Consider the following 12,974-nt stretch of genomic DNA (forward strand, 5'->3'; position numbering starts at 1 on the left):
GGAGTCCCCGCGGGGAGGGACGAATCGCACCGCGGAGGCGGCTCCGAGCCCGGGCGCTCCGTCCTGACTCGACTAGTGGAGTTCAGGCCCCAGGAACCGCCGGCGGCGGGGTGGCGGGGCGGGTGGCGGGGCGGTGACCCAGCACCCTGCGGCCACTGCGGCCGCTCCCCCGCGCCCGCTCCGTGGTGGCAGCGCAGTGCCCGCCCCCAGTTCTTCTGCCCCGCCTCTCACGCCCCCCGCCCCGCCCCCCCGGCGCCCTGGCCCGGCTGACCTGCCGCCCTGTCCCTCGGAGCCCGCCGCGGCGGCTGCTGCTCGGCAGCAGCGCCTCCTTTGCGCGGCGCTCGCGCTCCCGGCCGTGCAATTCTCCCGCCTCGGCCATTTTCCCTCCTCCCTTTTCCCTCCAGAACCTCAGACTAGTCCTCCCCCCGCGCGGGGACTTTTCCGGAAAGTTTTTATTTTCCGCCTTGGCTCTTGGAGAAGGACGCTCCCGGCTCCGCGGCAGCAAAACTTTTCAGCCACCCTCGGCTGCCCTCCGCACGCCCGGCCAAGCGATGAGCACCCCTCCGGCTCTGCGGCCGCCCAGCCCGTTGCTACCCGTGGCCGCGGCTGCGGCAGCAGCTGCCGCCGCGCTGGTCCCGGGGTCGGGGCCAGGGCCCTCGCCGTTCCTGGCTCCGATCGCAGCCCCGGCCGGGGGCATCTCGTTCCATCTGCAGATCGGCCTGAGCCGCGAGCCGGTGCTGCTGCTACAGGACTCGTCCGGGGACTACAGCCTGGCGCACGTCCGTGAGATGGCTTGCTCCATCGTCGACCAGAAGGTAAGGCGCGCTGCTCGGAGCCCAGCCCCTTCCCGCCGCGCAGGGGGCGCTGCCCGTCCTCGGAGCCAGAGGGCTCAGCAGTGAGCTAGCCTCGTCGGCACTCAGGGACAGTACTGGCACCCGCCGAGGTTCGACGGCGGCATCCGAGGCACGGCACTCCTCCAGTTCTCTCTTGCCCCACCTTATATTTACGATTTCTGTCCAGTCTGCATCCTCTTATCCATTTCCATTCCTTTCGGGATATTTCCAGGTATATTGCCCTTTTCTGGTCGCGCCTCTCCCTATCCTTAATACTTCCCGGCGCTCCCCTCTCTTCCCCCTGGACCAGCACATTCCTGGCGTTGAATCCTCCTTCCAGCACCAAAGTACCCCCGGGACACGCTTAGCACGGTTTCAGCACCACTCCCTTCCACTCTAGGCCTCTCTCCAGCTCAGATTGATGCTGAGGAGTTCCTGGAATAATCTGGAGATGAGGAACTTCTCACCTGTCAAATAAGCTTTTAAGAGAGGATGATTGACTAGGCCAGCTGAGAAAACAACTGACTAGACCACAGCTACCCACCTCTACGTGAACATGGGAGCAAATTTTTCAACGTACAGTATGAAAGTTGCAGCTTTCTTGCTTTTCATCCTGGTCACTGATAGTGGGGCATTGGGAGTGGGAGCACTGGCATTTAAAGGGTTGGGGTACTGCGCTGGAGCACCCGGGAGATTGTACGCTTAAGTTTTTGGCGTGGAACTTTGGACAGCGGCCATCAAAGGCAGGTTGGAAAAAGGGTGATTATCCTGGGCCAGGCCACCCGGGGAGGATACCCAGCCGGCCCACCACTGTTAATAGTGCAATTCCGAATTTCAGGTTGTTTCTGTAGCCATCTGGAGGAATGTTGACTGGAGGGGGTGATAAGAGTGTAAAGGAGAGGGGACCATGGCGCCAGTCCTTTTAGTGTAAACAGCCGGGGTCTAGGGGGTGGAGACGGGTCTGCAAAGGTACTGAATTTCAACCCTGGAGGGTTGGCTGGTACTTGCTTTATAATATCACTTTGAATAATCATGAATGCTTTCTTTAAACTTTTGGAATGGAGTTTGCTAAGCGCGAGTGTTGTATATTGTGGCACTCTACACAGGGATATTAGGAAAAGCCCCTGGGAAAAATCACTAATCTAGGAAGTTGTAAAAGTTCTGAAGCCTAGGCTAAGGTAGCAGTGAGAGCCAGGGAATTTGTTTATTGAATGGAGTGATAGTTTATATTTCACGCGATTCAGTTTTTTGTAACTTCCATGTAAATCACATGTTTTGTCTAATTTTGGTACAAGTCATACCAAGGGCCTCCTCGTTCTCAATATTTTGAAAAGAATGTAGCAGATGAGCAAGAGCACGGTCCTAGCACTGAAAGCCTTCCCCTTAATGGAAGTTGTGGTCCACAACAATCTCTCTTAGGGTGCAAACCAGTAAATTAAAGAATACTGGATAAGCACCTAAACGACGTATAATAACATATCCCCCAAAGCTAAAGCAATTGTATAAAATTTTAGCTTTCCTAAATTCTAAAGCAGGTGATAGAATTATAGGAAATATTCAGATTGGGTCCAATTAATAAGGACAGGGTGTTTTGACCCATTTTAACACACACACACACACACACACACACCGCAATGCAGTTTAGGATAGGGAGAAACAGGTATGGTTCAAGAAGTTTGGGATTGGGATGTTGAATGGAGAGTGAATTCTGAATCTCAGTTATCTTAGTAGTTAGCAAGACAGAAGTTGTATGGAGGGAGCGGCATGGGTGCAAAGGGAGCGAGGCTCTAGGCTCCTGTGGAACACACTAGGCCTGAGGGGAATGCCTAGGATATTTCTCGAGAAAGTGTAATTGTGAAAAGGCCTTGAAATTAAAAGGAGCTCAGATTACCAGAAGCCTTTGTAGTCTTCCCCATAGAGATATCAAACCAAGGACAGCTGAAAGATGGGTGTGGAAGATGTTTTAGAATGCCAAAAATGTGATGGCAGGAAGAAAACTGAAGTTCAGTCGTGAGCTAATTGAGACTTGAGCCAAAGCTGGGGGTAGGGTGGGGTGGGCATGCCAGAGAAATACTGGAAATGGAAAATCATTAGCCCTGGTGACTGACTTAAAATGGGAACCTCTTTCTTTTGTATTTATTCTAGTAGTTCTGTCTTTAAAAGAAGAGTTTGAAATGTTTGACTGCTTGGGGTAGCCAAGGTGAGATCTCACTTGCACTTTTATTTGTGAAGGTTACCGCAAGGGGAGAGAGAGATCCAGAGATGTGGATTTGAGTTATTAATATTCAGGACACTCTAAGTAAATATTTACAGGATGGTCTGTCTAGACAGGACTGTTTCCATCTCTGTCTTCTATCATCTGTCTTGAGATACATTGTCACCCAGGGAGAAACAAGGCTAACAGGGCTGAAGGTCTGTCATAAGATGGCAGGAAACTCTTTGCTTTGTGACAGTAGAAATGGCAGAGATGGTCAATGTGGAGTTAAGGTAGAGAGAGGCGGTCCTTTGCCCCTTGACATCAAGTTCTCTTGGAGTACTTCTTGAAGGTAACAGTGTGAGGAAGAATGTTGGGGTAGAAGGAGAAGATGTGGGGAGTGAATGTTTTAGGAGAGCGCTGAGAGTTTGAAGTCATTTACAATTTACTGTTTCGACAGACTAGACTCATGTTGGTCTCAGCAGAGTCCTCTGTTTTCATTGTTCTGTGATGCATTAAGAGGGTTTTCCTATATGTTGGAGAGTTCCCTAAATACTAAGATAAGCCTAGCTTAAATCTTTGGAAGAGTTACCTGACAATTCAGTTTATTTCAGCAACATCCATGGGGCATTTTCTTTTCTTTTAAAAAAGATTTTTTTGTTTATCTTTAGAGGGGAAGGGAAGGAGAGAGGAAAGAAATATCAATGTGTGGTTGCCTCTTATGTGTCCCCTGTTGGGAACTGGGCTGCAACCCAGGCATGTGCCCTTATTGGGAATCGAACCTCAATCCTTTGGTTTGCAGGCCCACGCTCAATCCACTGAGCTGCACCAACCCGGGGCCCGTGGGACATTTTCTGTAGAATGAGCCACTGAGGTGTACAGGGCTTAGTAAGAGAAACCCTGTGCCTGAGAAACATCTTTAAATTATTGTTGTTATTATTTAGAATTTAGACTATAGTTTTTCTTTATATAGATTTGACAAGTGGCAGACATATAATTGTAACTTGAAAAATTTTGATGGTAAGTCAACATAAATATTCTTACTTAAACATAAAAGTACAAGGTACACTAAGTATGTACTGAATTATGTAACTAAATAATTATTTTATCTTGAAGTTTAGATGAAAATTCTACTTTTGCTTTTTGTATGTAACAGTGTACGACTATGTAAGATGTAATTAATTCTTTCTTCTTTGGAAGTATTTGCCCAACGTTGTTTTTATATTATGCTTATTCTTTACTTTGCAAGTGTGCAACCTTGAAGGCTGGTTGTGTATAAAGAAATGTATTCTTAGTGTACATGATTATTGTTATTAAAAAAATAACAGTAATTGACCTCACTTTGAAACACTGTTACTTTCTATTATCAAAGGAACCTTGAATATTTAGGCTAAGAGAAGGAAGTGTTTTGAAGCAAGGAACAGTATAGTCCAAAGGAAGAATTAGTTTGGTTTCAGAGTACACCAACTATCTGTACACACCTCTCCCCCGGCCAACCCACACACACTTGAAAAAAATAAACAGTATTAATTTAGGAATGTGGGATGCAGCTAATAGAAAGACAGCATATATTTCATTGTTGAATTTACTTAAATGAAGTAATAACATCAATAAGACTCCTGGCATATTGATAGTTCTGCTCTGTAATCATACATGGCCAAAGAAACTGAAGAGTGAGATTTTACTGAAGATAGCTCACTAAAGGAATAATCATGGTGAGTGCTTTGTTTTGAGAGCAGCTTCACTCTGCTTGTAGTTGTTTCATTTTCTTAGTTGTAAATTGTTTCCTTAACAGTTGCAGTGCCATTTTTAAATTTATTGTTAATTTTAGCTGTTCTACTGCTACATAGCTTGAGAAAGGTGAAAGTAATTAGCTGCTTGGCTGGTCCAGCGCACACGGGACAACAAAGTCCTTTTAAGCTGGTGATGGTGTTTGGGCCTTAGATGTATATTTTTATTCTGATTCTGCATGTCTATTGAGTTCTGATTTAATGATAAGTATAGGGTTTGATATTTCATTAAGTGATTCTGAACTAATGTAACATTAATACCATGTATTTATAATTTTAAATATTTTTTTAATGTATTTATTTGTTTTAGAGAGAGGAGAAGGGAAGAAGAAAGAGAGGGAGAGAAACATCAATGTGGTGTTGCGTCTCACATACCTTCAACCGGGGACCTGGCCCGCAACCCAGGCATGTGTCCGGACTGGGAATTGAACAAGTGACCCTTTGGTTTGCAGGCCAGAACTCAATCCACTTAGCTATACCAGCCAGGGCTGTATATTTATAATTTTAATTTCTTTTCAAGTTTAGTAGTATAATAGGATTATATTGTGGTATATGTGTAATGCCTATATTTTATATATTTTATATGTAAAACATTATATATCTATAAAATATATATTATATATATATATTTTAAAACATTATATATCTATAAAATAAATATATATATATCTATATATTTTACAGATATATAATTTATATACATGTATATAATGCATATACATGTATTATATTACCTACATTTCTAAATGTATTTTGAAACATATTTTTAAAAGGCTAATTATCCACATAAAACTGCCAGAAAGTGGGACCTCATTATATATCTCATAATCCAAAAGAGAAGCTGTGCTTTATATTTTTCTATCAGTACCCAGAACTAAAAACATTTTCTTACCATTGTATACTGCTATTTAATAGTTTTCACAAGGAAAATATCCTTTGAGCCTGTGAAGTTAAAGGCATTCAACCTTACAGTCTTTGGGCTGGGATGAATTGGATGACTGGCTCTTTGACATATATATGAATTAATTTAGGCATTTAGGTCTGGGAATGAAATAAATTTGGAAAAATTTTCTGTAAGAGCTATAGTGTGTGGTTATATAGTAGTGAGGATAGGTGTGGGGCTGGAAATTATTAATCAAGTTTGAAAACTTGCCCCATACTTGATGATTGTATGGTTTGGTTTCAGCAGACAGCTGTCATAACTATTAAGGGAGATTTAAAACTTTATTTTGCTGATTATTATTACTTTTTTGGTGAGATAATTATATGCAGGTCTTCATCAGTTTATGCATGAATGACTTTTTAATGACCTTACCAAATCATCCAAACACATTTGTAAGCCTGTGAATGTGTGGTTGTGACTTATCTAAGATTGCTTTGAAGATAAAGGATAATAACTATAAAACATTAAATATACTGCCTGGTAAAGAGGTGCATAATGAATAGGATTATTGGTACTCTGAGACTTTACAGACTAGCATACTGCCTTGCTAACAGATGAACGGTGTACTGTCTTATCTTCTTCTTATCTAAATATATAATTACTATTATAGTATCAAAAAAGCAATGTAGCTGTAAGGCCCACATGACATTATCTTTTCTCTGTCCTCTGTAGTAGAGCAATTTTGGGAGTAGTTGCATTTCGAATCTGCCTCTCAAATCTCAACCTTTCAGAATTCCACAAGAAGTAATTGGATTATTGCCAAATGAAAAACACATATGATAATAAAAGTAAAGCATATCTTCATCACTTTGTGTTATTCTTATCAAGTTCATTTCTTTCCAATTGCAAATAATTCCAGTGCTATTTCACTGGATAAAAAAGGGACATTAAAATAGTTAATGATGCAGCTAAAGAGCTTCCCAGACAAGAAAAAAACTAAAGAAGTTCATCATTACTAGACCATTATTATGTGAAATATTGAAGAAACTTATTTAAGAAAAAGATCAAAACTATGAACCATAACTTTGCAATAAACACATATCTACCAACAATTGAATCTAAAAAAAACTAAGCCAACAAGAACAGAGACAGAATCACTGATAAGGAATACTGAGAGCATTTTGATGGTTGCCAGTTGGGAGAGGGGTGTGGGGGAATGGGTGAAGAGGTAAGGAGATTAAGAAGTACAAACAGGTAGTTACAGAATAGCCATGGGGATGTAAAGTGGAGATTGCTTTATGTAAAGTGGGGATTTCAAATGGAGTAGATGAAGAATTTGTACTCATGACCAATGGACATGAGCAATGAATGATGTGGGGATTGCTTGAGGGGGTGGCAGGTGTTGGGTGGAGGTGGGTAAAGGGGGGAAAACAGAAAAACATATTAGGACAGAGTGCCATTTAATAAATAAATATTTAACAGTAAGAAAAATTAAATAGGTAATGGTGCAACACTTGGCAACATAATGATTCTCAAATCTGGTCCTGAAAACTGAAGTCGGAAGTTCCTTTGCAAATCAGCTCTTGATATAAAGAAGAAATGGCTTCATGGGGATCCTACTTGGCTGTCATGCTGGCGTCTAGATGTTGTTTTCTAAATTGTTCTGTCTGATGAATAGCTAATAGGTCATAGTTGGCTGTACACATACAGAGGTGTTATGTTGGGGTGGAGGCAATTTTACCAGGGAGTGATTAAGTTAGCAGTTTGGCTAAGCCAGTCACAAGTCCCATTCTCTCATAGAAGCCCATGCGCCATTTACCAAACCTTTAGACTGCTACAATCAGTAATTATTTATCCATTTAAAAATATTTTTTGAAACCCTCACTCAAGAATATGGTTATTGGTTTTAGAGAGAGAGAGAGACAGAGAGAAACATGGAGACAGAAACGCTGATCAGTTGCCTCCCTTGCTGCTCTGGGGATGGAACCTGCAACCTAGGTATGTGCCCAGAATGGGAATCAAACCTGCAACCTTTTGGTGTATGGGACGATGCTCCCTTGAACTGAGCCACCTGGCCAGGGCACTTTATCCATCTTTTAGAGGATGGTGGAATAGTTAATTCATGAAACGGGTGTGTGCGCGTGCTTATGTTAGTTATTGAATAGGTTCTCAAACTATACCTAGAAACCAGTCTAATAATTAGATAGTGGGGCTGAAATCGGATTGGAGTAGAAGTAGGTAAAATGCAGTTCCACAGGGTTTGATCATAACATGAGAGTTCTTTGTTTTATTTTTATATTTGTTTGCTGTTTGCTTTGTTTCTAAGTGTTGGGGATAACTAATCTTTTTGACCTCTGACCTCTGCATTCATTTTTGGTTCATCTGGAAGGTCTCAGCCCAAATGTGAAAACAGGTAAAAATGTAGGTTTTTTTTTTTATAAAAAGATAGTGCTTACCTATAAATTTCCCTAGCATTATGCTAGAGAGGTTTTCAAAATGAGTTTTCGGTGTCTTAAATTTTCTTGATGTTGGAATACATTAGAAAAACACAAACAAGAAAAAAATGCATCAATTTTATTTTCCCGTTGATAGAATTTAAATACAGAGAAAATGGTTATTTTCCTCACATATATTCCAAATTCTTTTCCATCTACAAGAGTGTCAAATTTCTTCCAGAAATTCCTCTGATACTCTCAACCAAATATTTTTGTACCATTAAAAACCAATTATGACAGCATCACTTGAAGTTACTTGGTATCAGAAAAACCTTCATTATTCTCTTTCTTACTCTGTCTTTCTAGTCTTACATAGAAACCAGATGATTTAAAAACAAAAAGCTTTAAATGAATGGCTGCTATGGCCATTATGGAATATCATATAATTTGTATACCTATAAAGATAAGAATTGGTGTAAAATACCACATATTGAGACACAATTATGCCTGTTTAGATTTACAGTTTCCATATAGAAGTTTTTTCCAAAGTTGCAAAAAGGTTTTCTTTGGCTAAAGCTAGACAGTTGATACAATGTTGGCAAATATGAAAATTAGATTTTTAAGTATACAAACATGCAGGAATTTTGTCCAACTTATTTTGGTAAAAAGGAAAAAAATGATGCATTCTTTACTGGTTCGTAGCTGCTATTCTGACTAAACCACTGATTGATGAGGAATTTGTTGAATTTACTGCTTGGATTCAGGCACAATTTCAAGAATTTCTGAATGCCTCTCTCCCTAACTGTCAGCAGCACTTTTTTTACATGTATATCATAAAAGAAATAAAAAGCATGAATGAGATAAAATATGATCAAAAGATATGAATATGCATAATAATTGGTATTATTGGTAATCTAAGGCTTTGGAGTCTGTAGTGCAATGTTATATATTTTCTTGTTAGTAAAAGAAACATACACTGTATTAGCCAGAAAATTGTTTAACTATTTTGATAAAAAAAGAAAAAAATTTAGATATATCTTTCATTAGTTCAGATAGCTGGAGGGACTGTCATACCTGTGAGATGTTATTCCTTACTGCGGCTGAAGCTTGCTTCAGCATGCCGTTGACCCTAGGAAAACGTGGGTGTTAGAGGCACTGTTTCTCCCAACCCCTCGTACGCAGTTTGAAATCTGTATATAACTTTTGACTCCCCGAAAACTTAACTACTCATAGCCTACTGTTGACTAGAAGTCTTACTGATAACATAAACAGTTGGTTAATGCATATTTTGAATCTTATATGTATCATTTACTGTAGTCCTACAGTAAAGTTAGTTAGAGGAAAGAAAAATGATATTAAGACTATCAGATGAAAGAAAATATATTTACAGTATTTATTTTAAAAAAGAAAGCTCTATATAAGTCGCCCCAGGCAGTTCAAACCTATGTTGTTCAAGGGTCAGCTGTAATGTTTGTCCCACAAATAATGGACAGTTAATATCCAATTAAAGAGTATTATTAAACATGTGAAATAAATATCCAAGTCTATTTCCTTTTTCAAAAACAATGGGGTGAAGCTCTGGCTGGTGTGGCTCAGTGGTTGAGTGCCAGCCTGTGAATCAAAGGGTTGCTGGTTTGATTCCCAGTTGGGGAGCATGCCTGGGTTGCAGGCCAGGTCTCCACTGGCAGGGGTCGGGGGCTCAGTGCCAATGTGCCACACCTTGACAACCACACATTGTTGTTTCTTTTACTCTCTTTCCCTCTCCCTTCCGCCCTCTAAAAAATTGAGTAAAGAAAAATCGTTTAAAAAATGAAAAGAACAATGATATGGGAAAAAATCTGCATATAATCAAAACCTGATTTGGCAAAATAAGTCACAAACAAAAATGTATTTGTACATCAAATAAAACAGTTCATTCAAATATGAAACCCATATACCATTAGTTTGCTTTTTATATATATTTTTTGTAGATAATTTGACTAAGAATTTTTTGCTTGAAATTTATTTGGCTAGATTTATGTTGCTATAAATTTAGGCTTTGTAAGCAAATGATTTTTATTAATTATTATTAAAAATTAAACCATTAAAGTATTAAGAAAGATTTTAAGTGGCCAGTATTATACATACCAAAAAATTAAAACCTTTTCCTAGTTTGTCTAAGTCAGTCACACAAATGATAGAGTAACTGTTGGATGATTATGGAATTTTCACTTTGTTTTTAATGGTTAACTATAGCCAGAGAAAGACCAGGGATTTAGTTCTCTCTGGTTCAGGTACTTGAGTTATATTCCAGAGAACTTAACTGATTGAATTATGCCACCTGTCACTGGTCAAATAGTTTATTCATGACACTGTCTGAACCTTTTAATTAATTAAACATCAACAGTTTTTTTCCTCTCTCTCAAATACTCAGGTTTTTGAGAAATAGTCATAGTCTGGTAGTCTTAAAGGGCCTCTGGGTAGGACCAGGAGTTCTTTTTGTTTTTTTTTAAAGCTAATCTTTACTGTGTTTTTTTTCCATTACTAATTTGTGCCTTTATACCCCACTCTCCCCAGCAATCACCGCACTGTTGACCGCACTCATGACTGCGTCCATGAGTCCTTTTTCCCTTTCCCTCAAATCTCCACCCCTAACCTCCCCTGCATGGCTGTTATCTGCTCTCCATCTATGAGTTTTTCTCTGTGTTGCTTGTTATTTCAGCTCATTAGATTCCACATATGAGTGAAATCATATGGTATTTGTCTTTTTCTGACTGGCTTACTTTGCTTAGTATAGTGTTCTCTAGGTCCATCCATACTGTTGCAAATGGTAAAATTTTCTTTTTTTACAGCTGAATAGTTATAATACTTAAAGTAGCTACATCCTGCTGAGAGGGCCAGGAGATCAAGACCAGCTTCAGGGAGGGACATACTAAGGGCTTCAGGGCACCTGGTGTAGGGAATAAGAGGAATCTGGAGATGCCTAAGGGTGATTTCTTGGTCAAGGAATCAAATTATTAGGGTGGGACAGGAGAATACTCCTCCGTTTCCAGAAAGGTGAGTCGTACTGTCTGTTCTGAACCATCCCTAGAGTCTTTGCACTCACTCATCATCTTTAAAAGGCTTTGTCTGTATCCCCAATATGGAAAGCTGCAACTAAGAATGGGGGTGACCAGCAGAGCTGTAATTTAATTCAGAGACTGGTTAGTCCAGTTAGCCCATCGGAATGTGACACTGGAGGGCAAGCCGTGGTTTGGGGCAAACAGCTGTCGCTTTCACCGTTGTCAAAAGTGGGAAGAGTGGGGGGAATGGTGAGAGCAGGGAAGGTGGCTGTTCGGCTTTGTGGATGGTGTTGAGTCAGTGGTGGAGAACAGACCCGACAGGCAAGACTAGGCAAGACCTGTGGGATCCTGAGACTGTGGCACCCAAGGGCAGAAAAAGCAGACAATGAAGCCCAACCTCCTGTGATTGAGTTAGCAAGGTGGCCCCACTAGGTAACTCATGGATAGCAGTGGGGAGAGCTCCAGCGGGTGGCTTTTTCCAAGAAGAATAGGAAGTTTTCAGGATGTCACAGATGAGGGGTTCAAAGAGCGCACCACCATGATTCAACAAGCTTGAGGACACTGGGCTGTGGGCCACTGGGTTCCAGGGCCTCACAGTTACAATGACTTGCAGACTGGAGGCTCCAGGGAAAAAACCTTCCCAGTGTCATTTAGTCTGTGTAACTGTATCTGCTTCTCCTCCTTTGTCATGTCTGATTTTCACAAATAACCCTTTGTGGTGGTCATTTTCTCTCCATTTTTAAGATGAGGAAACTAAAGGTGAGAAAGGTTAAATCGTTACCTCAAATCACACAGCTACCGAGTAAAAAAGCACAGTCCCAATTCTTTAGTCTCTTCACTATCCCCAGTCCTAAAACCAGGGAGGACTGACATGGCCCTGGATCTGTGTACGGGATTAGGAATTAGTAGATTGTGGAGGAGGGAGGGAATGTCAAACTTCCTATTATGTTGGCTGAAATGTACAGAAAAATAATTCAGCTTTGACCGTGTGGTATTATTTTTATGTTAGTTCAAATTATATCTTAGTCTGGAAGGCTTACCTCGTCTGGAATTCACATCCTACTTCGTGGTCAGCTAGAATTCTAGCCATTTTGGAGGCCACCATGACAAGGCTTCTTTTATTGGTGGCAAGGTACCTACTCCAGGTACTGATGATTCACAAAGAAATGTTAGAAGTGGACTGTCATCAGGGGTATTAGCGCCATTGGGGATATATGACTGCCTACAGTATTTTAGAGACATTCCTTACCCTGGAGGTGTCCTAGGAACTATAATGTGTTTCTTAATTTTTTAAAATAAATATTTGTGTAGCAGAATTTGATTTGAAATTTGCTTTCATTGTACCCTGGTAAAAAGATGTGGGAATAGCCAATCCTTACCAATCTTTAAATTTCCAGACACCAGGCTGGGGGATAGACTCACTGAGCAAAAAAGAAAAAGAACTCATGGACACAGACAACAGTGTAGGGATCATTGGGGGCGAGGAGGGTGAGTGGAGGCGGAAGAGGGCATAAGGATGATAAATAGTAATGGCAAAAATACAGTGAAAAATGAACTGCTAAAAAAATAAACTTCCAGACACTATTCTGTATCCAAAGGAGTTAATTACTATGTGTGATTAAATCGGCCTAGATTGGTTCACAACACTTCCTTCCAATGACCTGTGGACACAGGGGTGTTTTTGGGAAGTGATTGTGGTAAGCCCATGCATGGTTCATGGCTCAAGACTAGTAGACATAAAGATTCTTAGTTATCATTGTAAATCAATGAGTCATTTCTTCTTGAATAGTACTTTGAT

General features: G+C 40.8%; 1 protein-coding gene across 2 annotated transcripts in view; it reads left to right on the forward strand.

The window, feature by feature from the left end:
• Window positions 1–295: 295 nt before the first annotated feature.
• Window positions 296–12,974, forward strand: part of PRKD1 (protein kinase D1) — a 315,738-nt gene continuing 303,059 nt past the window's right edge. For both annotated transcript variants that reach the window (XM_037037455.1, XM_037037456.1), the window contains exon 1: window positions 296–815. In XM_037037455.1, the coding sequence (XP_036893350.1) occupies window positions 552–815 (264 nt within the window). In that variant the 5' untranslated portion in view covers window positions 296–551. The remainder of the gene's footprint in view (window positions 816–12,974) is intronic.

This window comes from Sturnira hondurensis, unplaced genomic scaffold (genome assembly GCF_014824575.4).
Source record: "Sturnira hondurensis isolate 20B ecotype Veracruz unplaced genomic scaffold, ASM1482457v3 Scaffold0023357, whole genome shotgun sequence".
Classification (NCBI taxonomy): domain Eukaryota; kingdom Metazoa; phylum Chordata; class Mammalia; order Chiroptera; family Phyllostomidae; genus Sturnira; species Sturnira hondurensis.